This window comes from Betta splendens, chromosome 13 (genome assembly GCF_900634795.4).
Source record: "Betta splendens chromosome 13, fBetSpl5.4, whole genome shotgun sequence".
NCBI classification, from domain to species: domain Eukaryota; kingdom Metazoa; phylum Chordata; class Actinopteri; order Anabantiformes; family Osphronemidae; genus Betta; species Betta splendens.
In genome coordinates, this window is record NC_040893.2 from 14,652,839 (window position 1) to 14,668,350 (window position 15,512).

Below are 15,512 nucleotides of genomic sequence, written 5' to 3' on the forward strand. Positions count from 1 at the left end.
GCACGAGCCTGAAATCCTCACTGATGCTGAGGAGTGAGTGCACGTGAGCCAGGCGTGTCGCGCACTAGATAGATGTAGAGCAGCACGACTTGTTTGACACAGGTGTTAGTGATGTGGGCACAAGACGATCCTGCACATGCTGTAGACCTGACCCAGGCTTTTGGAAAGCAGGGTCCGTGTGTTCTAGCTATTGGAACATCTTAATGGACTGGAGCGATCTGAGTTCCTGACACAAGTCAAGATGTTTGGTGGGAACAGAAAATAATCAGAATATAATGACTTTACTTAGCATACATAGCATATTTTATCATTATAAAATTTACATTGGTATATAAATTAAACTTTTAACAATAAATAGATAATATATCAGTGTTCATATTACCTCCAGCCTGCTCTCTCCATTTTATATACACAGTAAAACATGATGTCCATTGGACCTGAATGTTGACAATGGACATAAATCGTGATGTGTGGAATTGTCTCATGTCGATATAATTCTTAAAAGTAGCGGGATGGGGTCTCCTGGGTGTGACAAAGTGATGGGTGTGTTCGCTCCGATACTGCAACAAAGCCGACTCTGTTCGTGGTTTACTGCTGTGACATCATGTGCGTTGTGACAGTGATGCTGAACACAAGTAAAGATGGACCAACGTCGAACAAAGCGGCAGAAACAACTGATCCCCTTCCTGTCTGTTTGTACTGTGTATATGGAAGACCCAGAAAATGATGGAATACTCATCAAGCAGTTCACCGCTGCAGCTATAGTGCGTTCAGTAAACTGAATCTAGCTGGAATTAATTTTAGTTCAGAGCTGATGACTGTTGATTGAAGAGCTGTTTGTTCTCTCTCTCAGTTGATTTATCCTTGCAGGAGCTGCTGCAACTGTCTGGAGCGCTAACTCCCCGATAGCTGACAGAAACACGGTCACTTGTACGTCACAGAATGACGATTCGTCCTCCCGCCTTGTCAGATAAGTGCACGACTGGCTGCGCTTGGGGCCGGCTGATTCAGCATTCACACTCACTTTCAGGCCATTAACACAGCCCTGGGCTAAAGCAAGGCAGACAGCGAAAGGTTAAATGCTCGCGTGTAAAATGAAAAGTCAAATAACCCCTGGGCAAAGTTGGCCTCGGGGCGATCATGCAAATAGTGATGTGTCACTTACAAGTGTCGATAAACTTGCAGTCACATATTGTGGCAAGGGGTAAATGAGAGACAATCACCCACGGTAACGGAGACTTCGTGGCCACTACACACAAACTGCATGAGCACAATAACATTAAGAGACCAATTTCACCACCTCATTAAAATAGTCACTTCTGTTGCAGTAACTGATACTTGGACACTTGGACAGATAAAAAACAGGCCTGGAGGCAACGCGAGCTTTACGTTACCATGGTTTCTTTGTGTTTGTGTTACTTTGTAGCAGTTTTATCACTTTATGGCGACATTTTCTCGCTTTGTGGTTGTTTTGGTTACTTCATGTGTCTTTGTGACTTTCAAACTAACTACACAAAGTTTAACTACAGCACACATTAGTTTCCCAAAGCCGACCTTCGTCTGACCCATTGTGTAGAGGAGCTGATCACGTGACTGGCAGCGACCCAATTCCATCTGCCACAAAACCAGTTCAAAGCAGCGTCACTGAATCGGATGAAAACGTGAAACCGTGGGAGATGCAGAAATCAGCTGGACCCAGTTCTCCACCAGAGAAATCTGTTATCTACAAGTCCAAGCTTCGGCTTTAGCTAAGTCAGCGCCGCAACCGTCAGGAGTTCTGCAGGAAGAACTCTGGGACCGTCAGGAGTTCTTGACAGCATCCTGATTATTCTGTTACAATGACTCTGGAAGTGCCAGACCTACTGTACGAGGTTTCTGTGTGACTGAGACGCAAGAATCAGCCGGTGAAAACGCTCCACACGGAGTAAATAATGAATAATGACGATGACAAGAGGCCTACTCCAAGTTTAATATTCATGCAGCACACTCACGCTTATGGTTGTTCTTGCGCTGGAAGGGTAGTGTGTGTCGCTCCGAGTCCTCTTCCCCCTCCTCGTCTGCCAGATGCGTGTGAGTGTAATGGTAGCTCAGCCCTGGGCGGTTCTTATAGCGCTTTCCACAGACTGGAACACACACAGACAGACACGGCACAGAATTAAATTTGTATCTAAAAGTACAGGAATTAAAAAAAAGAGAAATAGCAACAGAGTAGAAATAAAAAGTTGCTCACTGTCACAGACGTAAGGCTTGTCTCTGTCTTCAATAGCAGGCGGCTCTTGTCTCTTCCTCATGCCTCCGACACCGTAGGCCTGCAGGGAGCGCACACACACGCATGGAAGATAACACAGAAAGTTTCAACTTCCACAGGTTTCGCACAAGTCTGCACCATAAACAGAGCGTAACATCACACTCCTTACTTGTGCATTTAAATGTCACACACACACACGCACGCACACACACACACACGGTCGCATTCCAATCATCTGCTCTCAGTGTAAAGCTCCACTTCCAGCAGGAGGGGGCTGATGACACCTAGCAGGGGAGCAACAGCTCCAATTAGCAACCCTGGGGTCTGCGTGTGAGAATTGTGTGTGTGTGTGTGTGTGTGTGTGTGTGTGTGTGTGTGTGTGTGTGTGTGTGTGTGTGTGTGTGTGTGTGTGTGTGTGTGTGACGCGCCTCGGAATACGTTGTTAACACTTGATTATCCTCCCATAGGACGCTTGAAAGAGGGCGAGGGGAGGAAAACTGCCTGATCTAATCAAAGTTGTAAAAAAGGTCATCCCAGCATGATTTCAATCTGTGGATCTGTTTGCATTAACTCTCAGCAGTAACTGTTGCTTTGTCAGATCATGTTGTCCCAGACTGTGTCACATACTGTACAGGCTCCGCTCCCTTTGTCACACGCACTATCTGAAGCTGCCAACCTCCACATCGCTCCTGTCTGCGGCTTCGTACGGAGTCCAACAATGCACTTCCTGACGCATTAGACCGGCGCGGGCGATGCTGTCTTACCCGCGCTTTGGTTCGGTTCTTGCGCTTTGGGACATCTTCCTCCAGCTCGTCCACCTCCAGCTCGTGAGGGAAGTCCCCGACGAGCAGCTTCTGTAGGTGAGATACAGAGGAGAGTGAGGAAAATGTCCCCTTTTAGGGCTAAACAGACTCTTTCTGGTGAATATCTGAGCTGTGCATGTGCAGAATCTGTGAGAAAACAGGAACTGTAGCTCGTCAGTAAATCTGATTGACGTCTGCACGGAAAGATGCCGATGCACAGGCGGCCTGCGAGGACTGGAAGCAGGAGGGGCCCCAGATTACAGCTTCTAAACACTACTCTCGCTCTCAAGGGGCCACCGTGAGGGCCAGCCAGTCAACTACTGATTGATTAGCTGTCCGTCTGCGTTCGAGAGCAACAACCTTCAGCTGGAGAAATATTCCAGCCAGATGGCATTAAAGTTTGGCAGTGGGCTGTAAAAGAGGACACGGTATGACAAGGAGAACGTCAGAGTGAGCTACCGAGACAGACCACGAACGCACACATGCAGGAAAAAGGCCCCAACAACAAGCAAAGAGTCTCACCTGACACTCGCTCATTGGCTCTTCTTCCTTGGTTTCTACTTTCTTGTCCAGGGTCTCCCCAGCGAGCAGCGACTCCAGCACGGGACCATCTGGGATGCCCCCCTCCTTCTTCAGGGAAGCCTCGTAGTCTGAGCAATGAGACAATTACAGTCAAAACACAGCGGCGCCCTCACGTTCACGCTGACATGCTCAGTGGCGCTGACAGCGCCCCGAGGAGATGAGATTTGGCTGATTCACCGAGGCACGAGGGCTGATCATCTGGAGTTTGTGTGAAATGCCATGAGTGGCTGTGTTGCTTGTGGGATGTCGCTGCATTTGTGCTACTCTTCATGCAACGCGCTGCTGCAGAAGCAGGTTATGGTGAGTTTTAGCTAATGCACAAAGCAACGACGGGTGCCTTGCTAAAGGCACAGGTCCAGGGATGCAGGTGTCCAAGAGAAAGAGCCGGTGTGTCTCCAAGGGACCGCTCGGAGATACAAATAACTAAAAAGACTCAGAAAAACTACAAAGATGACTAAATATAGACGCGAAACCTGCAGAATGTCAGCGAAGATGCAAACAACCACTTTAAGTCTCATTCAAAATGTGGGTCTTGCTGCTCTGTGTGTTTCTACCCATTGGCCTGTTTTACAGTAAATGCATCACCTTCAGATAATATGTGGAATGAAACCTTGAAGCCACTAATGTCGGACACGTGCTGCGACATTGTTTATCTTACTTTTACAGAACAAACAAAGGCTGAAATGGACAAATTAAAAACTCATCTAATTTATCAATATTCATCCCATTTTCTCATTCGCTGTCCGTTGGAGAGTAAGTGGGGTCATCTACACCTACAGTGTGAGAACCATCGCACCTCCTTCTTACCAATTTTGAACTCGATGGGTACGAGCCGAGGGTCCTCCAGGATGTTTAGCCGTCTCTTCTTGCGCCAGCAGCGTGCGGGATACGTGTACAACTGACCTGGAGCGTGACCTGCAACACAGAGGGACGCGTATTACAGCTCATAATGAAAATAATTACTGAAAAGGTTCCGCCACGCATGAATAACGTTAATAGCCATAAACTGTCAGACTGGATCGTTGCGGTGAATCATACTGTTATGTATGAATGCTTATTGTTGTTGCACGCTGAAGCTGACGTGAGCATGATTCATTTTGCTAATACAATAATCTCATGGTGATGCAGCGAAGTGGGATATTTCTCTGTGAACAGGTGCTGCTTTAGGAACAGTGGATTTATCACCTGGGGACAATAAACCCGTGTTGGGCTAAAGGCTTAAGGTGAAACGTTTGAGCCAAGGCTGGTTCTAAATGCAGCCTTTTTCATTCGGCGTTTGGAGGAACCAACCAACAAACAGAATAGTTTTATTGGCAGACACAAAGTAAAATTGTCCACACACACACACACACACACACACACACACACACACACACACACACACACACACACACACACACACACACACACACACACACACACACACTCACACACACACTCACATATGGTCTCGCTGGAATACTTGGTGCCAGCGGCATATCATTGCCTACAGGGGTGTCTGATTCACTGCCAAAACACACTTGTGTTACAGAGAAAGAGAAAGCGATGAGAAAACACCCTTTGGGGGAAAGTAAAAAAAGTTGAGGTGCGAAACGTCGGAGCCCTGGAAAAGTGGAGGAGGAAATGAGGGAGGAAGGAAAGCGAGACAGAAACAAGCAGGGCAGAGGAAGGAAGGACGCCACGAGGCGAAAGACTGGGGAAGAATCATTTGCGCAGCACAAGAGTTGGCAAAAAGCGAGCGCCACCCAGTTCTAACGAGCAGCACGCACACACACACACACACACACACACGCACGCACGCACGCACACACACACCTGGCCCACGGTGGTTCTTCTCCATCCAGATGTAGCAGTTGCTCTGGGCCACGCCGGTCTGGGAGTCCAGGAAGGGGAGCCGCATGGAGCGCTCGGCGCACAGACGGGCATTGTAGCTGCGGCAGTGCTCAATGGCCTCCTTGTAGAACTCCTCGCCGAGGCTGAGGGGGAGGAGGGAGGGGGGAGAGTCCGTCAGCGGGGGGGGGGGGCAGAACCACAGTGCACGCGCGGCGCCTCCGCGGCCCCGCGTGGGGGCTCGGGTGTTTTCCCGTGGACGTGGGCAGGTTCTGCCGGGTCACGGCGGCTGAGCTGGCAGCGTCACGCATGCAGTACAGTAACACATTCCTCACTGTGAGGACAATGTATTTTCTCACCTGAACAAGTGTAAGTTTGATTAAGATTCAGTGTAATCTTCTTCCCTTTTGTTCCTCCCTCCCTCTCTCCCTCCCCCCCGTCTCTCGTCCTCCCTCTTACCTGTTCTTGATGACTGCGCCTCCAGATTGCCTGTAGGGAGAAGAAGAAGAGGGGAGAGAAAAACAATGGATGACGGTGAGTCACTCCCACAGCCTGCGTTCCGTCGCCCTCGTGCTCCATCACTATTCTCTGAATTATGTCCTCTCTCTTGTTTTGTTTTGTTTTTTACATGTAACTTTCACACTCTGCCCGTCGCTTTCTACACTTCTTGTTATATTTTCTTCTGTCTTCACACTTTGGGTCCACGCTCCCTCTCTCTCTCCTCTTTGTCTCTCCTGTTAATCACTACTTTTCGAGGTCCTCCCGCTGAGTGTAGGCATCAAGGTCACTTTTTCTATTCAGACTGTAGATACAGGACACATGAAACCACAGCTGCACACACACACACACACACACACACACACACGCACACACACACACACACACACACACACACACACACACACACACACACACACACACACACACACACACACAGGACTCCTGCTATATCTGACAAGGTGTTTGTATTTTGGGACGTGAAACCATTATTTCACTCCACTTTCCTTTCCCAAGTCAGACTCTGAAAATTATTTAAGAGGAGACACAGCAAGTCCGAGTGCAGATATAGTTTAGCCCACAAAACTTGACTATAGTACCCACAATGCAACACTGCTGCTGGCTGCTCACTCCCAGAACTAGTTTCACTTGTTTTGATGGGCCAACAACATAACTATTAAAAGGTAAAAAAATAACTTTATTATTATTATCATACACCAAAGCGTAATTGTTTTTGCCAAATAATATATAAAATATATTTTCAATTAATAGACAAATAGAACGAAGCATGAAGGGAAGAAAGGCCAAACTCAGCGGAGCCGTGTGACCCAGCAGATGTTAGTGAAGTCTGACAGCTTTTGCGTGGCGTCTTCCAAACGTCCTAAACCGGCTCTGCAATCTCACGGGTCATCGTCGGACATGTGACATTTACAGGATGCGACTGGGGCATCAATATGTGGGGCACACGGCGCTCGTGTCCGTTAATGTGACACCGGGCATGAGCTGTTGCCTTCTGCTCCAGAGGATGCGCCTCTTTGCAGCTCAGCGCCCGTTACTGGCGATGCACGCCACCATCAGGTCATTATATATTTGTGCTGCCGTCACCAGAACTTTCTCCCACCTCATTTCATTTGCGTCTGTGCCGGCGCCGTGCTCGTTTAAAATGAGCAGACGAAATTTGAAGCAGGGTGGAAACCAGAAACAACAGAAAAGCAGACATTCCCACAGACACAGACAGAAGTGTATGCAAATGAAAAGGCATGAGGATGGGCAAGATATATATTCACACAGTGCAAGGTGCTCAAACAGCCGTGTACGTTCTCAGATCCAGGAAGCCTTACAGGGTGATTTTAAATATTAAGAGGAACATGGTGAGAAACGACTTGGACTTCAAGGCTGCACTACTGACCAAAAAGAAATAGGCTGCACCAGAGAAAAAGAGAGAGACGGGGAGACTGATGGAAAAAAGGAAAACATTCAAAATGCAAAGCAGCTCACCCCTGAGCTCCCCATCCACCTTCTCCCTAGCAGCCCTCTCACTTCAAACCCTTCTCCATCCATGCCTCCATCGCCCCCCTCCCACTCCCCTCTGCTGCCTTTAGAGGTACTGGAATAAGTCGGTACCCCCTCGATAATAAGTTGACAGCTGTAGAAAATGGCTTCTTTCAATTTGGGTGCTCCCAATCTCATTATATTGTGATAGCAGAGCCGCATGACTGTTTGCCTGTTTGGAGGCTCGTACAGGAGGAGAGCCGAGGCACTCGAAGCGGAAGCTGAGGAGGAAGTGGAGAGAAGACACTTGAAGAAAAGAAAAGGGAGAGCGAATGTGACGGGCAGAGGAGAGAAAATGAGACAGAAGAAAGTGACATCCAGGGAGTAAGAGGCCCAACTACCGGGAGAGGGGGACGGAGAGAGGGGTATTGGGCTGTGCAGTAACAAGGCACGGTGACCTGTGAAAAGCCTTTTGGACATGCAGCTCCCAGATAACACTTCTCATCTTTTAGGTCTTTGTCATTTAACAGAAGACTGTGGGCACATTTACTGGACCATGAATACACTAATTCAGCTGTAAATAGCTACAAATAAAAAAACAGCATTTCATCATTTGCCATTAAAGATTAATATTCAGCTTCTAGATTTGATTCGAAAATCGCACTTTTATATGTTATAGCCGCTTAAAGATGACCAACAAAAAAGGCACCACCATGGATGGATGGACAGATGGATGGATGGATGGATGGATGGATGGATGGATGGATGGATGGATGGATGGATGGATGGATGGATGGATGGATGGATGGATGGATGGATGGATGGATGGATGGACGGACGGATGCAACGTCTGATTTCCTTCCTATTCCTGCACGGTGTAATAATGAACCTAATAGAAATATTCTGGACTTGTCAGGGTGTAGCCCACCTCCCACCCCCCAACAGCTGAGATTGGCTCCAGCATTGCAGGGTCGGGTTCAACATCAAGCTGTGTCTAAAAGCTTCAGCGAGGAGCATGCACTGAATCATCAGCTTGCAGACTTGTTTCATTTGCTCTGTTTCGAAGGATGGACATATACGAGGCAAACTCATGGCCTGTCACAGGAAACAAGGGGCCCGGCTCAGGTTGAACGCGCCACATTTTAGCCCCTTATCTTGTTTATTTCATATGTACACACGCCGTTGCCTCCTTCCAGCATGTGTGCTGTGGGATTTGCTGCTGGTATCTGCTGGCTGTAGCACCATATTAAATATGCAAACATAACTGCTCTAAGTGAGTAAGTGTAACGTATTCAGGGGAAGAAAGGTCTGGGAGTTAGCATTGCTGTACACAGGAACTCCTATGGAGTAGCTGCACCAGCCTGGCCTGTGGCCATGGAGGTCCGAGCAGAGAGAGGCATGGAGAAATCAAACTGCCCATCATGAGACCACACTGCTGACAACGGAAAGCTGAGACACACACACACACACACACACACACACACACACACACACACACACACACACACACACACACACACACACACTGGCCTCACTCGGCTTTACAACAAATTTTCCTGTTCCGTTCGATTTCGTTTTGTGATATTTTTTTTTTGACATGCCTGTCTATTTTTATTTCATTGCAGCTCCACAGCTTTACATTCACACGTGCGACGGAGACTTATGTACGAGCGCAGAGAGAGATCCAGAGAAAGAGAAATACTAGCAGCCTTAGTAATTAGCTGGCGTGGAGCCAACTCACCAGCAAACTGGAGCTGACTACCAAAAATGTCCAAGCAGACATGACGGAAATGACAATCGCCCGGGCCCTCGCTGTGCAAGGGCACACAAACACAGAGGACACCTGCACACATGCAGGCACGCACACAAACAGAAGCGCACACTGCTAATACACATGCACACACAGACAAACGCGGACGCAGATATTTAATTATTTTACCCAAAACGTCTGTTGCTGTGTGACTGGTGTCTGATGAAACTCACATTTCCTCTCATTTTGCTTTTAGCATCTTCTCCCCAATTTGACTCTTTGCTTGAATGAGCCTCGCTTGTAAGCTGCTCTGGATAAAGGCATCTGCCAGACGACTAAATGTGAACCTACAGTAAATGTAAATCACGCATTTGCCTGAGTGGGCTTTACAATCTGTACAACAAGAGACACACACACGCAATCACAACCAAATCAAGACTAGATGAAGACAGAGGAGGAGCGTGCCTGGAGCATTCAGCGTCTGTGTGTGTGTGTGTGTGTGTGTGTGTGTGTGTGTGTGTGTGTGTGTGTGTGTGTGTGTGTGTGTGTGTGTGTGTAGCCTAAGCCCACACTGAGCTGTCTGCCTCAGCCTCCACTGAGCAAACAGCAGGGAGGGAGAGGCCTCCATGAAGAAACTGGTATCACTGGGAGCGCGCACACACACTCACACATGCACACAAACAAATAAACAAACCCCTTTGTGCTGCTGACAGGCAGCAGACATGCAGCCTTCCTAAAAAGCACGGCCACCCCGCCGAGCCCACCGTGGGTAAGCTATTGTCTGAATCTCTTGGTGATCCCTCAAGTCCCATCCAACAGAAGCAGTCCACTTCAGCACACACTGAGTCTCAGTCCAGTGTTGTATCCACACTCTGCTAAAACACACAAACACACACTGCCGGCAGCACTTTGTGGTTATGGTGCAATTAGCCACACCAATTAGCAGACTCCCAAACCAATAGAGGAACAGAGGGCTCCCCCTAGAGGTGCAACCACGGCATTGTAAACGCCAAAGAGGAATATGAAGAAATTCTAAAAATTGGTTCACAATCACAAAAAAAAATGTCAACGCCAACAAAAGATTTGATTTCAGCGGTGGTTTCCAACTGGGAGGAATGAGGTAATTAAACTGAAAGGAAATTAAGTAGTCCACATGCAGATAGCTTCACGAGGGCTGGGGGCGGATTGTATGGGAGTATTTTGCACTTCACACTTGCTGCGGGGACCGTGGCTGGCAGCTCCGCGTGCACTGGGGCGAACGCTCGGCGCTCGGCGTCCTCGGGTCCGCGCACCTGGCGCACGCACCTGTCTGCTACGGTCCATCTGTGCAGCTACGCTCACGGAGACGGGCGCTCGCTCGCTGGCTCTCTGTCGTCTGGAGCGTGGAGGGCTAATACTACACTACAGGAGCGTGGCTCCCCTCCCCCACCCCCGGCCCAGCCCAGCCACGGCTGAACTCAACAGATTAAACTATGCAATATCACCCTTACCAATTCACCCCCCCCCCCCCCCCCCCACTCGTTATCTCGTGACGCTATATATACAAATACGCACGCCGGTGGCGTCCGTCACCTATGGGGAGTTAATGAAAACAGCAGCAGACGCACCTTTGTGTTAGCGAGCGAGTGGTGGCAGAGCGTGTTGTCAGTCGGGAACACAAAGACGCAGTTTGACACTGACAGACAGACAGATGGACAGACAGGAGTGTGTGTGTGTGTGTGTGTGTGTGTGTGTGTGTGTGTGTGTGTGTGTGTGTGTGTGTGTGTGTGTGTGTGTGTGCAGGAGCGGACGTCTGCCACGCTACCAGCTGGAAAACGTCAGTTTCCCTGAATCGCTGTCACAGCAGTGTGTGTGTGTGTGTGTGTGTGTGTGTGTGTGTGTGTGCGTGTGTGTGTGTGTGCGTGCGTGCGTGCGTCTGCCACTGACTGTTTGCATATTTGAGCATCATGTGAGCTCTGACAGAGGAAGGCAGCGTGAGGGAGGTTCACAGAGTCATGCAACAGCTCGTGTTATTTCTGACAGCGCTACCTGCCGCGTGTGAGTCTAATGAAGAGCTCCGTGTCGTCGCTGCCTCATTGTCCACTGGGTGCGGTTGCCTTGAAGCCACGGTGAAGCCTGCGTGGTCCCCGCTCACGCGTGCACGCCGGCATCGGCCTGTGTGTGGCTGCACTGTGCATTGAGCAGTACATCAGGCTAAGGCAATCTGCCTCTGAACAGCTCCTTCAGGTGAGATTTATCGCCACTGCACTTGGCCTCTTATTATGGCGATGGATTCCCTACCTCCGTATCAAGAGGCGCACGTGCGACTGCATGTGTGTGCCTGTGCCCTTATTAAAGTGTTGTGGAGGGAAGCAATCATTTGTTTGTGTTGACTCCTCCCTCAGTGTTGTGTTGACTCCTGATGGGGACCCACTGGACATGCAGAGACGCTAATATCAATGGAGGAGGAGGAGAGGAGAGATCTGGCTTCGCTTATTTTGCCACCACACCTTTTCCGTTTGGACTACAAGTCGCCGCCTCACAGGACTACAAATTCCAAATGTCCTGCCTGGAAATCACACAAAGTCCCAAAGCAGTGGAGCTGACTGACAGTCAGTTAGGTAGCACTGGAGAAATAGGTCATAGAGCTAAAAATACTTATCTATGTCTCTCTCTCTCCCTCTCTCTCTCTCTCATTCTTTCTTTCTGTCTCTCTCTCTCTCTATCCCATCTACTTAAAAAAGACAGTATAACAAAGTATAACAGATATAGTCTAAATAAAGGGATGATGAAAGGAAGAACTGGGAAAAAGAAATACGCTTAAAAACATCAGACCTCAGGCTTACTCCCATACGAGTAAAGAAAGAACTGAGAGCAAGGGAGGCGAAGAGTGTGTGCTCCCCATCGCGTGTTAATGCCTGTGTGTGTGTGTGTGTGTGTGTGTGTGTGTGTGTGTGTGTGTGTGTGTGTGTGTGTGTGTGCGTGTGTGTGTGTGTGTGTGTGTGTGTGTGTGTGTGTGTGTGTGTGCGTGTGTGTGTGTGTGTGGCTCCATCCTTACGGGTAATACCACACAAATGAGCGAGTGAGGAAATGAAAGGGAGAGATTGAAGGAGAAGAAAGATCTGGAAATTCATGCTCAGGCTGTGGTTTCAGCATCTCTGTTTGCACACAGTTGGTTATTACATGGAACTCATTTAGCTCAGCTCAGTCAGGCAGCGCAGAAATGATATTATATAGGCCCAGCCACAACCGCAGCCACACCATTATCTACATTTCTCCCCGCAAATACCACAAAGAAATAGCAACGCTGGAGACGTGGCGTACGAGCTGCCATTTTGACAAACTGTGCCACCTGTGCTTTCAAACGATTGTCATGGTGGAGGATTTCTGATGCTCACGTCATTTTATTGCACTTTGTCCCGGAAATATTTTCATTCTTAAGGATTGTATTGCCTTATTCGTTGGTCTCATTAAGAGTAAGTGCAAGCAGATCCTCGTGCAGCACAACGCTGTTCGATGCCACCAAATTTTGTGCACACGGTGAACTATGAGGACTGGATGTTAGCATATGGTGTCAATCCACAGTAAATCCTTCCAAAGGAACTTCTTAGGAATAAGCTATAGCAAGAAGATTTACAGGGATCTGCCTAAATGCATAGAAGATTTTGCTCACTCTATTTTGCTGAATGCGAAAGTGGCGACACGCCTTGAAAGGAGAGGAGAGCGGTGGGTGGGAGGTTGAGGGCGAGGGGCTCGGAGGGCTCAGTCGGTCTGAGGCCTGGAAAAGATGGAGATGGGGGCGAGACGGGGGAAATGGCTGAACAAAAGGGAGATGGTGCGAAAGAGTGATGGATGGAGAAAGTGATGGGGAGGGAGGGAGGGAGGGAGGGGACGCGGACGGCGGAGGTGATGGGAGGACACGGAGGAGAGGCGAGGAGGAGACGGAGGCACGCGAGAAGGAGGGAAGGGGAGATTAGACGAGGGCTTTAATCCAGCGGAGGCGCCGGCGGAGCGAGGGCCGACGGGGGGAAATGCCCAGTAGATCTGCGCTAGCTGCTCCCCTCCATTGTGCCTCCATGGGCCCGCTCTCGCGACAGCTGTAAACAGATCTGCACCCACTGGATTCACTGCCGGGCGTCTGCGAGGCTCGGGAGCATCTGGGGGAAACCGGACCCGGTTCCACCACGCGTCCGGCCGACGAGTTTGTTTGTCGACGCGCTAATTACGAGCGCTCGTTCAAAGGCTGATGGCAGTGTGGTAACTGGAACGTAATTAAGCCCATGCTGCGCAACAATAGTCTTTATGCAGTTGGTGAGACGTTAAAAGCGGCGCTGATTGCCGAGGCCTTGTATAATGCATGCGTTCAGCTTTTTTGTCTGCGCGTAGCGTCGCTGTAGTGAAACAATGTGCAGGATGAGACCTGTGTGACAACTTGGCCGCTTTGTTGCGCGTCTTCTTTACGTCTCTTTTGTAGAACTTACAAATCGTGGCGCCGGCTAAAAATTGGCCAGGAGCTCATTAGGCGCTGGCCCTGAGCCGCCTTTCCACCCATTATCCACACGCCGCTCTTTCACCCTGGTGTTTCCTTCCTCCGCCTACAACCTCGTCCCCTCTCTGCCCTGATATACATCCCATGCAAATCAGTCAATTTAATCCCCTGACATGCTGTCACCCAGGGCCTTTGGGAGCAGCCTAGTCACACGTTGGCTCTGCTCGGCTCAGAGTCCCAGAGACAACAGGAGAGGAGGCGAGAGGAGAGGCCCCACATCCCGTCCACCTGTCTGTTCCCGTCCCATCATCGCAGCGGCTCCAGTGACAACCACGGACCGAGCAAACGCCTAATTAAACCACACAACTACTCCCGGGACGTGCATTTTCTCTTATTCGGGTGTGTGTTGTGTCCAGGGCGCATTTAAATAGCGCCACAGCCAATGAAGGCACGACACAGTTGCCCAGTCAGTAAACTACCGTAGCATCCTCTGCCTGTGAAGTGCTCTTCAAAGCAGGCACGTACAGGGCATTCGTTCATGGAATTGCACGAAATGTCGCCTGGGTCTGCACCTCAGACAGACAGACAGACAGACAGACAGACAGACTATATCCCATATCACTGCTCAGGTAAAACCTCCTGCCGCCTGCGCTTCGCTTCGCGCACGGATCTTTTGACTTTTCTTTGTTACAAACTGCCGAACCCACATCTCCATTGCCCGCACAAACACTCCGGGGTTGTGTGTTTATGCCGGGGCTATTGTGATTTGTGTAACTACCCGCTGACAGACGCACATCAGCCACCTTTTTGGCCGGGAGCCCAGGCGGGCAGCAGGCGTCTACATTCCGCTGAAGCCAGTCAGAAAAAAAGAGAAAGAGGTTCCAAAATATCTGCACAAAGGGGGTCGTCACAAGAGAAACTTAACGGTGGAAAAGGGCTTAAAAGACCCTCTGGGGGAAATGAATGTCCGCTAAGTGTAAAACGCTGGATTGCAATTCGCGTTTTATTGTGGGCTTTATTATAGGGCGCGAAGATGAAAGCAAGTCTCGGAGTTGAAGCCGCACACCAGCGTCTCTACCTCAGCCCATGCATATGCGAAAGGTCCGGCAGTAAAGGTAGCGCTGCTGCCTAAAGCCCGATCTGCCTACCTGTTTACCCCCCCATCCGAAACACAATGTGCACACAGGTACCGTAAAGCCGTCGAAGCCCGCTGCCCCCCGGCTTTGGCCACTCCGGTGCGGCTTTGACCGTGATCTTGGCTGACTACACTGGCAAGGGACATAGCGGGTCACCCAAATCTACCTCCAGCATTCCTCCATATCCCCGCACACGCACCGCTTGTTGGCTCGGGGAAACGATTATTTGAATTGCATCGGAGCGCACAATAATCTGCCCCGTGCCAAAAACACAACCCCCCGGTCCGCCGCAAATAGAACTTTTGCTCGCCGCTTATTCGCATGCACTGGCAGTATATTTCTATCTCTGTTGTGTACCTTGCATGTATAGATGCGCTGGCAATCATGCTGAGAAATATCAGGCAATTCAAGGAACCTAAATTGCACTGACAGCATGCACAATTACACAAAACGCGCAAACGCTTAGAAAATTGTAGCCTACTTACGATTTGAGGGGGTTCTGTACCGCTGTGGCCATTTTGATATAGTATGATAGAATGCAACACTGCAGAGCCCGGTATTGTACATGTAATGTAGCAGCTATTTCAATTTCATTCATTCTCTGGGGCTGCGGCTGCAGCGAGCAGCCAATGGGACGCGGGAGCGCTCCGTGACAGCTTTGGGGAAGTGTAGTTTTTACGCATGTCAACATGAAACATGCCGAGGA

The 15,512-nt window shown here is 49.5% G+C and overlaps 1 protein-coding gene across 1 annotated transcript in view; it reads right to left on the reverse strand.

The window, feature by feature from the left end:
• The window catches only part of dpf1 (double PHD fingers 1), a 32,019-nt gene extending 16,507 nt beyond the window's left edge, over window positions 1-15,512 (reverse strand). Inside the window, exons 1-8 of the mRNA XM_029170865.2 lie at window positions 15,292-15,512; window positions 5,923-5,952; window positions 5,449-5,609; window positions 4,441-4,548; window positions 3,574-3,701; window positions 3,013-3,102; window positions 2,231-2,309; window positions 1,992-2,123 (exon numbers count right to left, since the gene is read on the reverse strand). Coding sequence (XP_029026698.1) covers window positions 1,992-2,123; window positions 2,231-2,309; window positions 3,013-3,102; window positions 3,574-3,701; window positions 4,441-4,548; window positions 5,449-5,609; window positions 5,923-5,952; window positions 15,292-15,497 — 934 coding nt within the window. The 5' untranslated portion in view covers window positions 15,498-15,512. The remainder of the gene's footprint in view (window positions 1-1,991; window positions 2,124-2,230; window positions 2,310-3,012; window positions 3,103-3,573; window positions 3,702-4,440; window positions 4,549-5,448; window positions 5,610-5,922; window positions 5,953-15,291) is intronic.